This window comes from Spermophilus citellus (assembly GCF_964194105.1).
Source record: "Spermophilus citellus genome assembly, chromosome: 6".
NCBI classification, from domain to species: Eukaryota; Metazoa; Chordata; class Mammalia; order Rodentia; family Sciuridae; genus Spermophilus; species Spermophilus citellus.
The window spans coordinates 84,120,798-84,135,018 of record NC_138187.1 but is presented as its reverse complement, the minus strand read 5'-3'; the positions used below and the strand labels follow the sequence as shown (position 1 = coordinate 84,135,018).

The following is a 14,221-nucleotide window of genomic DNA, read 5'->3' as shown; positions in this document are numbered from 1 at the left end:
CAGTCCCTACTGGGTCTAGGGTCCTTGGCAGAGCTGTCCTGGATTGCTGTCTCCCTGAGATATGTATTAAAGGGGTGCTGCTGCAGCCACTGGGAGAATGTGGGGTAGTTTTGCAACACATGTAAACTTCCCTGCCTTTCATCTGAGCAGATGTCATTTCTCAGAAGCTAATATGTCTGGTGTGATGTTCTATAGGAATTTGACCACTTTTTGGCCACCAAGTTTGCCACCGTGAAGCGATATGGAGGGGAAGGGGCTGAAAGCATGATGGGCTTTTTCCATGAGTTGCTGAAAATGTCAGCCTTCAGCGGGATAACTGATGTCATTATTGGGATGCCCCATAGAGGGAGGCTGAATTTATTGACAGGTCTTCTGCAATTACCTCCAGAGGTAAGTTCTTTCTTTGTTTCTCACCAACACTGTAGAATGGACTGTAACAGAATAAAAATAGTGTCAAGAATTACCTGTAGAAAGCCAGCTATGAACATGAGCAGTTGGACCAGGAACTAGCTTAGTGAATGGGTGGAAGTTAATGTTGACAGGCAGAGGCCAGGCACAGTGGCACACACCTGTAATACCAGTACCTTGGGAGGCTGAGGCAGGAGGATCAAGTGTTCAAAGCCAGCTTCATCAACTTAGCAAGACCCTAAGTAAATCAGTAAGACCCTATCTCTAAATAAGATACAAAAAAGTGCTGGGGATGTGTCTCAGTGGTTAAGCATCCCTGAGTTCAATCCCAGGTACCGAAGGGGAGAAAAAAAAACGTTGATAGGCAGAAATAGTATTTGAGTTGATTTTCTCTGTATGGATTCTTTCTTCTCTCTGCAAAGTTTGTTTCCTCAAGGATGATGTAAATAGAGCTTAATTCTGTTCTTTCAGTATGCTTTTCTCATTTTTTGCCAATTATTCAAATAAACAGAGATCTATGCAATTTTATACAATTTTTGCTTATCAGAAGTCATGGATCCATTTATTGGCAGAGTTTATAGATAATAGGTTGTATTAATACTAACAACACATTGTTATTTCAAGAGACCACACAAGGGCTGGGGGTGTAGCTCAGTGGTATCCACCAGGCGACCAGCACACTGGTTTCATTAAAGAGGTTCGTGGCATAGAAGTTAACTAGTGAGATCAAAATAAAACACACAGACTAAATTACCTTTTTCTATGACCAGGTCCCAGTCGGCTCTCACCTCTCTGGCTCTCACCTCAAACCACCTGGTGGGGCAGCAAGGCTTACTCAGGGCTAGCAGGAAAGAGAGAGAGAGCACGCCAGGGAGTGGCCTTTTATTAGGAAACAAGAAATTCAGGGGAAAATTCCATCCAATGAAGGTCGAGGGGGGCAGCATTCCAAGGTCAGGGTCAGTGATTGGCCTCAGGGTCAGTAGTCAGTCACATCTCCACATGGACAGGTTCTCACACCTGGAGAGGGTGGGGATAGCTCCGACCCGGTTTGGCCAGAACGCCTCACACCCAATCCGGGAGGTGCCCAATCACGTGCGAGAATGGCTTCCCACAGCGGTAGAGCACTTGTGTAGTGTGCACCAGGCTCTGAGTTTAATCCCCAGCCCCGTGCAACAAAAAGAGAAAGAGAGACCACCTGTGTGTGTGTTTGTTTTGCTGTGATTTTGTCCCCTCTTAAAATGTTGGCACTTCTGGGCTGAGGTTATGGCTCAGTGGTAGAGCACTTGCCTAGCATGGGCAAGGCCATGGGTTCGATCCTCAGCACCACATAAAAATAAATAAAATAAAGATATTGTGTCCAACTACAAAAAAATAAAATAAAATAAAATGTTGGCACTTCATTTGATTCAGAAGCTCTCCAAATGGTTCTGTGCCTGCCTTTAAATGATTCATATTTATAATAACTAGAAAAGCATTTACATGACATTTTTATTGGATTATTTAAGCTAACCACCTTTTCCGTAGTCTCCACTGTATTAAAAGACACTTTCTTGTATGTTTATTCATAATAGCTTATGTTCCGTAAAATGCAAGGCTTGAGTGAATTTCCAGAAAATTTCTCAGCCACTGGAGATGTCCTGTCTCACCTGACCTCCTCTGTGGACCTGGACTTTGGTGCCCATCATCCCCTCCATGTGACAATGCTACCTAACCCCTCACACCTTGAAGCCGTTAACCCGGTGGCTGTTGGGAAAACCCGTGGCAGGCAGCAGTCTCGACAGGATGGAGACTACTCTCTGGATGGTTCTGCTCAGCCTGGGGACAAAGTCATTTGCTTACAGGTAAATGTAGCTTCAGGAAGTGAGGCCAAAAGTTGGGAAAAACAGACAAAAGGAATGTCTGGGTTGATAGGTCTTACAGGAGGTTATAGACATTCAAATGAAATTAAGATAACATTTGGGAAAAGAAAATTCTGGAGTTTTAAAAATGTAGTAGCAGATAAGAAGTCTAGTCTCAGAGCTTCTGACTTTAACCTGGTGCTTACACTTGTCCTGATATGATTGAGGGACAATCCATAGGCAGAGCTACTCCTTCTAAAAGGACGTATGTCACCACTTCTCTGAAAGTGTGGCCCTCTCAGAAATTACGTATAACTACATATGGGGGCTGAGGATGTGGCTCAAGCGGTAGCGCGCTCGCCTGGCATGCGTGCGGCCCGGGTTCGATCCTCAGCACCACATACAAAGATGTTGTGTCTGCCGAAAACTAAAAATAAATATTAAAATTAAAAAAAAAAACACATATGAACATACCTATAAGAATGTGGATTTGGGGCTGGTTTGTGGCTCAGTAGTAGAGTGCTAGCCTACCATGCATGAGGCACTGGGTTCAATCCTCAGCACCACAAAAATATAAAATAAAGATATTGTATCCACTGTGTGTATTTATATATATATATATATTTTTTTTTTTTTTTTAAGTATGTGAATTTACTTTGTTTGCTGGTTTGTTTAAAAAACTTTAGGATTGGGGTGTATCTCAAAGATAGATAGAGCATTTGCCTTACATGTGTGAGGCCCTGATTTTGATCCCTACCACCTAGAAAAATAAAAGAATGCCTTTGGCTTTAAGGAAAACAAAAATTATTATTGTATCTCTTTCTTCATATATCCGCCCCCCCAATTTTTGGTAACCCAACAAATATCATTCAGAGATTTAGTCTATGGGTCAAATTTTCTTCTATGAGCATTTATTACATATGAACCTTTAACTTCTGGGAGAAAATTAATTCTCAATATCAGTAATGGAGTCTTCAAACCCCACAGAAGTAGATACATATGTAATGCCATAGAATATTCTGCTCTGTACAGAAACAGCCACATTATCCTATTCATGTTAATTTTTCATGGGCCTGAAACTTGTTGCGAATAATAATAAAACTTGTTGGGGATAGACAGAATTGGATTTGATTATGGTATAGTATTTCTAAGTAGAAATTGTCTAATCATTAGCCATATATTCTCTTTACCTTTCACTTGACTTAATTCATTATCTCTAAACTATTTTAGTCATTCACATTTACCTAGTGCATTGAGTATATCTTTAGATTGAATTTTGAAGCAAGGGGTGAAATGACCATTTCTTTAAAATGATGTGACTTTGCCAGGCTCAATGGAGCACACTTATGATCCCAGCAATCCAAGAGGCTGAGGCAGGAGAATAGCCAAGTTCCAGGCCAGCCTCAGCAACTTAGCAAGACCATGACTCAAAATTTAAAAAATAGATAAATATAAGGGCTGAGAGTGTAGCTCAGTGGTTCAGTGGTACAGGGCCTCTGGGTTCAATCCCTATTGAAGGAAGGAAGGAAGGAAGGGAGGGAGGAAGGAAGGGAGGAAGGAAGGAAAAAGATGTAATACTAACTGCCTTCCTTTGTCTGTTTTGTCTTCCCCAAGTCTTTTGCCCTGCTATGTCCTTATGTCTTTCCTTGTGAAATACATGATTCTGAATTATATGGGGCTTCTAAATTTGAACCCTGTAAAACAATGGTGGGTGAGATTTCTAGTGCTAATTTTTTCTATTTGTCTTCTGTTTGTTGTTGTTTTTGTTTTTTGGCAGGGTCCTGGGGATTGAACTCAGGGGCACTCAACCACTGAGCCACATCCCCTGCCCTATTTTGTATTTTATTTAGAGACAGAGTCTTGCTGAGTTGCTTAGCACCTTGCCATTGCTGAGGCTGACTTTGAACTCGAGATCCTTCTGTCTCAGCTTCTGGGCCTCTGGGATTACAGGAATGCGCCACTGCACCCCCGGCTGTCTTCTGTTTTATCTTTGAGTTGGAACTGATGGAAATGAATTCTCAGTTGTGATTTTCTGCATGTTTCAAGATGACTCCCCTTCCATTGCCCATCCTCACCCTTGCATTTAACTGGCAAGCTTCCAACTTACCCAGCTTTTATGTTTGAGGACAATTATTCCTCCAAAACTTTATCAACAGAGCACAGTGGTCTCTTTAGGTTTAAGAAGGAAAATAAAATCAGCAAATGCTATATACATGCTTTAGCATCAAGAATCTGAAGATTGCCAGGCACCATGATGCACATCTATAATCCCAGTGACCAGAGAGGCTGAGGCAGGAAGATCAAAAGTTCAGGGCCAGTGTGGACATCTTAGTGAGACCCTGTCTCAAGATAAAAAGGGCTGAGGATGTGTATCAGTGATTGCCTACCATGTGCGAGACTGTGGGTTTAATCCCCAATACCACTAAAAGAAAAACATAAATCCTAGGATTAAGAGAAAATGATGCAATTTGTTAATAGATGTTATCTTTTATTAGATTACCTGAGTAATGCTGAACATTTCTGAAAAGGCACGGAAGAGGCAAACATCTCTCTTTCTTGTTGTACTGATCTTTTTTACAACATTGTCCCACAAGATGTCATAGCCAAGGAGGCCTAAAGGTGAGGAGGAGTACTCAGATAGAACCCTTGACCCTGTATTGGAGCTGTGGCTCAGTGGTAGAGCGTGTGAAAGGCCCTGGATTCGATCCTCAGCACCACATAAAAATAAATAAACAAAATAAAGGTATTGTGTACAATCAAGAAATAAATATTAAAAAAAAGAAACTTTGACCCTGTGTATACTGAGTATTGGACTTTATTTGTATTAAAAAATATTTTTGCAGTACTGGGGATTGAACCCAGGGATGTTCTACCACTGAGATACATCCCCAAACCTTTTCCTTTTATTTTTGAGACAGACTCTAAGTTGATGGGGCTGGCCTCAAATTTGGTGATCCTCCTGCCTCAGCCTCCTGAGTACCTGGGATTATAGGTGTGCACTACCACACCCTGCTTAAGTATTGGACTTTATAATGTACCATAGTGAAGAAAAGACAAAAACTCTGGAATTAAGAATTCCTAAATTCAAATCCTATCTTTGCACCTTCTGGCTTTACATATTTGGTTTGGTTACTTAGGTTCAATGGTTACATTATGTTAGGGCATAGAGAATCATTTTATTTAGCTCAGGAATTTGGCTATTTATGATAATCATCATTTAGTGAGAAGTCCTTAGAGCCAGGCTACTCAGGAGTGACTTGGGAGGCTGAGGCAAGAGCATCACAAGTTTGAGGCTAGCCTCAGCAATTTAGCAAGGATATAAGCAACTTATCAAGATTCTCTCTCAAACTAGAGATTAAAAGGGCTGGGGTTGTAGCTCAGTGGTAAAGCACACCTGGACTCAATCCTAAGCACACACACACACACACACAAAAAAAAAAAAAAAAAAAAAAAAGATAAGAAAAAAAAAGAAAGAAAAGAAAAAAAGAAAAGAAAGAAAAAGAAAAAGGAAGTCAGAGCTCATATTCTAAAATCTACTATTCCTTTATTATTTGCTTTAAATGTAAAAATAACCTCTCCCCCTACCCCCTACCCCCCAAAACCCCCAAACCTCCTTTTTCTATCACCTTGTTTACTAAGTTTTGGAATAATAGTCCAATCAAGCAGGCTTTGAATATTCTGGAAGAATAACATTTTAGACATTCTCCTATAATAATATAATGCTTTGTCCTCAAACCCTCTTTCCATTTATGTGTGGTGTGCTTTTCTCCTGTACCTCCTTGTCTTTGTTGTCACTTCACTCTCATATTCGTTGTGGCACCCAGGATTAGTGATGGGAACTTGATGCAGTCTCTCTTTGGTGGACAAGGTGATTGGGGGTAGGAGGGGTTCAAAGCTTGCACTATTCCTTACGTTTGCAGGCTCTTTTCATGCAAGAGTTCCTAAAGCTGATTTTTCTCTTTGCATCTGCAACAGCCCTTCCTCCTGTGGTGCTGCTGAATGTTCTAGAAGGTTTGCTGAAGTGATGAGTATAGGTGGTGATACAAGGTAGAGGAAAAAGATGCATCGAGTTATCTTTGAAAGTTGTTTTTGAGGTCAGCCTAACCATTCTAGAAAATCCTTTAACCTGCATATTAGGAAGGCAAAGGAGTGGTGAGAGGGTGGTCATTTGTTATTCCTGTTAGTATTTTTAATAGTTTATTCTGATCTGAAAACTTCAATTTCTTAATCTCTTATATTCTTTTTCTCCCCATACCCTGCCCCATGTTTTAGGTTCACGGCGATGCTTCTTTCTGTGGTCAAGGGATTGTTCTTGAAACATTTACGCTCTCTAATCTCCCACATTTCAGAATTGGTGGGAGTATCCATTTGATTGTCAATAACCAACTGGGTTACACCACTCCAGCCGAAAGAGGAAGGTCTTCTTTATACTCTAGTGACATTGGTATGTAACACAGGAGAATTGCTGTTGCTGGGTCAGACAAGGAATTCCTAGAGAAACTTATAGTTATTCAGTTTTTAATTTTGGATCAGATATGAACAGTAGTCACCAACAGTTGCCAAGTTAACATTTCCTCTAAAGTCTGAATGTAGTCTTTATTTAATTTATTCTTTTGTTTTGGGTGTTGAGGTTGGAACTGAGGGCCTTGTGCATGCTAGGCAAGCACTCTGCCACTGAGCTGTATTATGAGCCCTGAGTATGATCTTTAAATTTAAGGAAATAAGAAAAAGACTTGTGTTAACTTCTAAAAATAAGCTGTCTTAAGAGAGGAGCAGGAATTTCATTATCCCCTCCTATTTCACTGAGTTACAATAATTGTTAGATGGTAGGACCTGCTCTCTTTTGTGAGTGCTTTGTGATTAATCTGATAGGAATAGTGAGGATCCATTCTGAAACTTCTCTTTGGAGAAAAGCAATCTTTTTCTAGGATGCATCCTTTACTGATCATTTTTTCTCAGGCAGAAAGATGACAGAATAACAATAACAAATGTTAATTATTGCATACCAGGTACTGGAAAGCATTTAACACTTGACATACATTAACAGGTATAACGTTAACTATTGGAAGCCCTGTATGAATTATGAGTTTGTTTGAACCATTAACAACCAGACCTAGCTACCTTTGAGGACTTGGAATGTCTTCCCAAGTAGGCAGTCACTCAGGGGACCAGGGTGGCAGGGTGCTAATGTCATCCCAAGTTAACTGACTGACTGCATCTCGGCCACCCCTTCTTCAGGGAAGCTCGTGGGCTGTGCCATCATCCACGTCAACGGAGACAGGCCAGAGGAAGTAGTCCGGGCCACACGACTGGCTTTTGAATATCAGCGCCAATTCCGCAAGGATGTGATTGTTGATTTGTTGTGCTACCGGCAATGGGGCCACAATGAGCTGGATGAGCCTTTCTTCACCAACCCGGCCATGTACAAAATCATCAGGTACAACTATAAGCCTTTGTTTAATATATCCCCTGACCTTACAGTGCTTATGTCATTGTGGTGGTTATAGTTTTTGTCAGTATTTTGCAGGGCTGGGGATCAAACCCAGGGCCTTGCACATGTTAGAAAATGCTTCACCACTGAGTTATACCCCTGACCCTGTAATATTTAATAGATGCTCTTAGATAGGGTGACCAACTTCCTTGGTTTGTTTATAACATGAGAGTTTCAGTGCCGAACTGCGATGGTCCTGGGCAAACTGGGATGGTCGCCTTGTGGGTCTCAGGAGAGCTTCCCATATTTTTCAAACTCCACATATTTATTTATTGAATAGAGAAGAGGCAGCTTAACAACTCACTTAGCAGATGGGAAGACTGAGGTCAGAGCACTTAGGCAAAGCCTTGCCTGAGCCTCTTAATGCCTGAGCTGAGGGTGGCATTGTAAGGATTAGGAAAAGGACTGCCACATAGCTAGGAAGTAACAAAAGCATTTATTGTTTTTGTGATACTGGAGATTGAACCCAGGACCTCCCACATGCAAGGCAAAGTGCTCTACCACTGAGCTCCATCCCCAGCCAACTTTATTTTTAATTTTGAGACTAAGTTGCCCAAGATGGACTCAAACTTGCAATCCTTCTGCCTAAACTTCTTGTTTAGCTGGGATTATAGGCATATGCCACCACACCCAGCCCACAAAGGGTTTTAATGAAGGCTTAGATTTGTGCTGTCCAAGTACAGAAGCCACTAGCCATTAAATGATTATTGAGCACTTGAAGTGTGGCCAGGCCTGAGGCAGATGCGCTGTGAGTATAGCAAACACACCAGATTTCAAAGACTTAGCATGTGAAATAGAAAGGCAAAGTATCTCCAAGTTTTCTATATTGATTGGGTATTGAAATGGCAGTATTTTTTATATGTTGGTTTAAAGAAAAAATATTATTATTATTTTTTAAAAAAAATTTTAGTTGTAGGTGGACACAATACCTTTTTATTTTATTTATGTGGTGCTGAGGATCGAACCCAGAGCCTCACACATGTAAGACGAGTGCTCTACCTCTGAGCCACAGCCTCAGCCCCCAAAATACATTATTAAAATTAATCCCAACTGTTTCTTTGGCATTTTCTTTTTCTAGATACTAGAAATTAATTAGATACCCCTCCTTCATTCTGTTTGCTCGTAGGCATACATTACAGCCAAGGAGCAAACTCAGTGACATTTGACAGGCCTTTCTGGACATAGCAGAAGAGTTCTGTTCCTAGAGGAACAAAGCTGGGTTCTGGGTTAGCTCAGGGCTGAGCAGTTGCCGGACTCCATGTGCCTCAGGCCCCATGTAAAACACCAATCCTGCCTACTTCTCATTCTTGTCAGGATTAAATGTGATAATACATGTAAACAGACTTAAAGGATTATACAACTTAAAGGATTATACAAACAGAATAGCATTGTTTTTGTTGTGATATTATTGTTATGAATCAACCAGGTGCCAATTGTTATAGTTAAAGGATCATTAATGTAATCTGAAACTGATGTTGGTAACTTTGGGTTCAGTACTTTTTGAAATAAAGGCTGTGCTGAATGGATAATTAGGTGGGTCAGTCTTGTAAATAACTGTCCAGAATTTACCAACTTGTAGGAAAAACACCGCTAATGGTTTCTGCCTGAATGTAGACAGAGGCTTATAAAGGTAAATCTTTTTTTTCTTCTTTGCTCAGAAGAGGAATTAATTAATTAATAAATTAAAATTTTATGTAATGATTTTGTAATTAATTTGGTAACTTCTTATTGGGGTAAACATCATAATACGAAATTTCCCCCAGTATTTTAAAGTGAACAATTCAGTGGCATTTAGTACATTCACAATGTTGCGTAGCCACCACTTTATCTAGTTTTAAAACATTTCCTAAGTGCCTTTTGATGGTGATAATATCCTACATTACCTTTGAGAGTGATTGCTTCTGTCTTAGATTTTTGCAGATCAGATTGACTTTCTCCCCCTTCTCTCTCTCGGACAGAGCCCGAAAGAGCATCCCAGACACGTATGCAGAGCACCTCATTGCCAATGGACTCATGACCCAGGAGGAGCTCTCTGAAATAAAAGCCTCCTACTATGCCAAGTTAAATGAGCATTTAGCCAACATGGCCCACTACAGCCCCCCTGCCACTAACCTGCAGGCCCAATGGCAGGGCCTGGTTCAGCCAGAAGCTCGCATTACCACCTGGAACACAGGCGTGCCCCTTGATCTCCTGCAGTTTATTGGCATAAAGTCTGTGGAGGTGCCGAAGGAACTGCAGATGCACAGTCACCTTCTAAAGATGTATGTTCAGGTGAGGAACTTTGAAATAGCTCATTATTGCTTTCTATTTTTGTTTGGCAAAGGAATTGATGTTGCACTGGTCTTTTCAGTTGGATATTCATTTGACAAATATTTATTGTGTGTTATTAAGTTCTAGGAACTGATTCTAGAGTTGTTTTGATGCTGAGAGCCAATAATTCAGATTTTCTTTTTATTCCCCTCCATTTATTTATTTATTCATGTGTGCATGTTTAATACATTATATGTACATGGAATACATGTTCATTTAAAATGTGCATAAATATCTATTTTAGTTTTTCCAGCCAGTGAACAGAAGGTATTTTAATTCTTTTAGGTAGCTTAAATAAAAGAAACAAAATTTGATACATATATCATAATGATAACCATTTAGATATTTTAAAATGCTAATGTTTTATATACCATCTTATGCTAACTATAGTATGACAAACCATCCTGGTATGTCTGGGACTTAAAAATTTTCTGGAACATAGGACTTTCATTGTTAAAACCAGGAAAGCAAAGAATTAAAGGTCTTCATCTTTAAACTCACATGAAGGAACTCTACCCTCAATTATCTCGAAACACTAACTTTGCTCTTGGAGTTTTTATTATAGGTATAGACCTATTCCAGCATACTATGTGTCGCCATCCCCCTTAAGAAATAAGGTATCACACTGGGTGCGGTGGTACATGCCTATAATCCCAGCGACTTGGGAGGCTGAGGCAGGAGGATTGCAAGCTCAAAGCCAGCTTCAGCAACTTAGTGAGGCCCTAAGAGCTTAGTGAGATCCTGTCTCAGAATAAAAAATAAAAAGGACTGGGGATGTGGTTCAATGATTAAGCACTCCTAGGTTCAATCTCTGATACTAAAAATGGAAAAGAAACAGTATAGTACAAATAAAGTTTCCCATGTACCCCTCCCTGATTTCATCTCCTTGTGCCCCCACAGAGGTAACCACTAATCCCAAGTGTATGTTTGTTTTGCCTGTTTAAAACTGTATGTAGCTAGGGGGCATAGCTCAGTGGCAGGATACTTGCCTAGCATATGCAAAGTTCTGGGTTCAGTCACCAGCACTACAAAAAAATGAAAATAAAAATTAAAAAGCTAAAACTAACCATTATAATTGTTATTAAAAATAGGTCCTTCTGTACTCTGTTGTGTGTATTGGTGTATGTGTGTGTGTGGGGGGGGGGAGAGAGTATTGGGGACAGAACCCAAGGGTGCTGTACCACTGAGTTACATCCCCTTTTTATTATTATTTTTTTTTATTTTGAGAGTCTCACTAAATTACTGAGACTGGCCTTGAACTTGTGATCTTCCTGCCTCAGCCTACCAAGCCACTGGGATTACAGTCATGTGCAACCACACCTGGCTCAACATATTTTTTATACTTATCTTTTTAGCATCAATTTTTTTGAAATTCTTTGTGAAAAAGAATATGGTATCTTAAAAGTTTCTTTTGTTCCCACCTCAATTTTACAGTCCAGAATGGAGAAAGTGATGAGCGGAACAAATTTAGACTGGGCCACAGCAGAAACCCTTGCCTTGGGCTCCTTACTTGCTCAAGGTAAGACATTTCTGTTTAGTTTCATAGGTGATGGAGACTACTTTAAATGACATTTGTTACATGTGGCCTATGTGATTTTCTGAATTACAACTATCTACTATCATTTTTATCTACTAGAAAAGTTCTAAAACATTCTACTGGACAATATTAGTTGATCGTGGTATAAGTCATATTGAAAGCCTTCATCAGAACATAGACAATACAACAGTATACTGAGAAATACAGGATCAGTGCCAGAAGTATTGGAAAGATAGTTTTCTCTAAAAAATATAGAGCAACACTTCTTTTTTAAATTTAATTTTTATTTTTTAGTTATATAGGTTGACACAATATCTTTATTTAATTTTTATATGGTGCTGATGATCGAACCAGTGCCTCACACATGGTAGGCAAGTGCTCTACCTCTGAGCCACAACCTCAGCCTCTATAGAGCCACACTTCTTAAAAGAAGTGTGAATAGCCATAAATTATATGAAGAAATGTCCAACATCTCTAGCCATCAGGGAAATGCAAGGCAAAACTATATTGAGAGTCCATCTCACCCTAGTCAGAATGATCATCATCCAGAATACAAAAACAAAACAAAACAAAAAAACATTAAATTCTGCTGAAGGTGCAGGAGAAAAGGAACCCTCATACACTATTGGTGGGGTGTAAATTAGTACAGCCACCATGGAAATCAGTACGGAGGTTCCTCAGAAAACTAAAATCAAAACTACCATATGACCCAGCTATACTATACGCTCCTGTGTATATACCCAATGGAATTAAAGTCAGAGTATTATATAGGTACCTGCAAACCCATGTTTATCATGGCAAATTGACAATAGCCAAGTAATAGAATCAGCCTATGTGTCCATCAACAGATGAAAGGGTAAAGAAAATGTGGTGTATATATATATATATATATATATATATATATATATACACACACACACACACACACACAATAGGGTATTGTTAAGACATAAAAAAGAAATAAAATCCTGTTATTGCAGGAAAATGGATGGAACTGGAGATCATCACATTAAGCAAAATAAGTCAAATTTAGAAAGACAAGTATCATGTTTTACTTCATGTGGAATCTGGAGGGGAGTGAGTATGAAAGTAATGAGGAGACTGAGAAGGAAGATGAGGGAAGAAGTGTGTAAAGGAAGACAATCTGGGGTGAACAGGATCAAAGTATGTTATTTGCAAGTACAAATATGCCACAATGAGACCCATGAGACCCATTTTCCTGTACAATTAAAATACACTAGTAAAAAACTTCTAGGGCAACTAACAATTCTCCATTCTTATACAATTTTAACTATAGAACAGGAATGTTTTAATAAGGAGAATCTATTATCCTTAGGAAAAATTTCAAGATGAGCCAGTGTATAAGAATTCAGACAGCCAGGTATGTGGTGTGTGCCTGTAATCCTGGCTACTCAGGAGACTGAGACAGGAGAATTAAGTGAGCCCAGGAGTTCAAGGTCAGCCTGGGCAACATGTTAAGACCCTGTCTCAAAAAAAAAAAAGAGAGAGAAAAAGAATTCAGGACCACCATGACTTATTACTACTACTTAAGTTTTTCGTGGAGATCTGGATTTTTAAAAAATATATATATATTTTTTCTTGATTCTTTAAGGTTTCAATGTCCGTCTGAGTGGCCAAGATGTTGGTCGTGGAACTTTCAGTCAAAGGCATGCCATGGTGGTTTGCCAGAAGACCGATGACACCTACATTCCTCTGAACCATATGGACCCTAATCAGAAGGGGTTTCTGGAGGTAGGACATCCTGGTATCTATTGTAAAATTCAGGTGCCAATTATTATAGTTATAGGATTTTTAAAAAAATATTGTTTAGTTGTCAGTGGACCTTTGTTTTATTTATTTATATGTGGTGCTGAGAATTGAACCCAGAGCCTCACACATGCTAGGCAAGTGCTCTACTGAACCATAGCTCCAACCCCTAATAGTTATAGGATTCTTAAAGCAACCAAAATAAATGTCAGCAAGTTTGGGTTCAAGACTTTTTAAAATAAAGGGATACTAAGTGGGCAGACAAATAGTGTGTACATTTGAAATGAAAGGCTAGAGTAAAGCTATTTCCTTCTGGCTACTTATCTACAATCACATAAATGTCAAACGGATATGTGTTTTGTCAATTCAAAATTGGCAATATATATAGGGCTGAGACTGGGGCTCAGTGGTAGAGCGCTTGCCTCGCACGTGTGGGACCCTGGGTTCGATCCTCAGCACCACATAAAAATAAGTAAGTGAAATAAAGGTATTGTGTCCAACTACAACTAAAAAAATAAATATTTAAAAAAAATTGGCAATGTAAGGGCTGAGGCTGTAGTTCAGTGGCAGAGCATTTGCCTGTGTGAGGCATTGGGTTCGATCCTTAGCACCACATAAAAATGAAACAAATAAAATAAAGGCATGCTGTCCATCTACAACTATAAAAAAATTGCAATATAATCTGCATGTTGTAAGTTACTTAAGTTAGTTGTAAGTTAGTCATTGAAGCTAGTCAAAGTTGTGGGTAGTAAGCCATTACCTGTTTTAAAAAATTAAAGAAATCAAAGCAAAACAAAATACACCATTTCCTCCAGGTTACTGGTTTTTGTTTTTTTTTTTTTTTGTAATCTGTGAATGGGGAACCTGTGT

The 14,221-nt window shown here is 39.4% G+C and overlaps 1 protein-coding gene across 2 annotated transcripts in view; it reads left to right on the top strand.

Moving 5' to 3' along the window:
- The window catches only part of DHTKD1 (dehydrogenase E1 and transketolase domain containing 1), a 45,409-nt gene that overhangs the window by 13,103 nt on the left and 18,085 nt on the right, over positions 1 to 14,221 (top strand). For both annotated transcript variants that reach the window (XM_081299004.1, XM_081299003.1), the window contains exons 4-10: positions 196 to 390; positions 1,980 to 2,249; positions 6,519 to 6,690; positions 7,485 to 7,683; positions 9,696 to 10,008; positions 11,482 to 11,566; positions 13,197 to 13,336. In XM_081299004.1, coding sequence (XP_081155130.1) covers positions 196 to 390; positions 1,980 to 2,249; positions 6,519 to 6,690; positions 7,485 to 7,683; positions 9,696 to 10,008; positions 11,482 to 11,566; positions 13,197 to 13,336 — 1,374 coding nt within the window. The remainder of the gene's footprint in view (positions 1 to 195; positions 391 to 1,979; positions 2,250 to 6,518; positions 6,691 to 7,484; positions 7,684 to 9,695; positions 10,009 to 11,481; positions 11,567 to 13,196; positions 13,337 to 14,221) is intronic.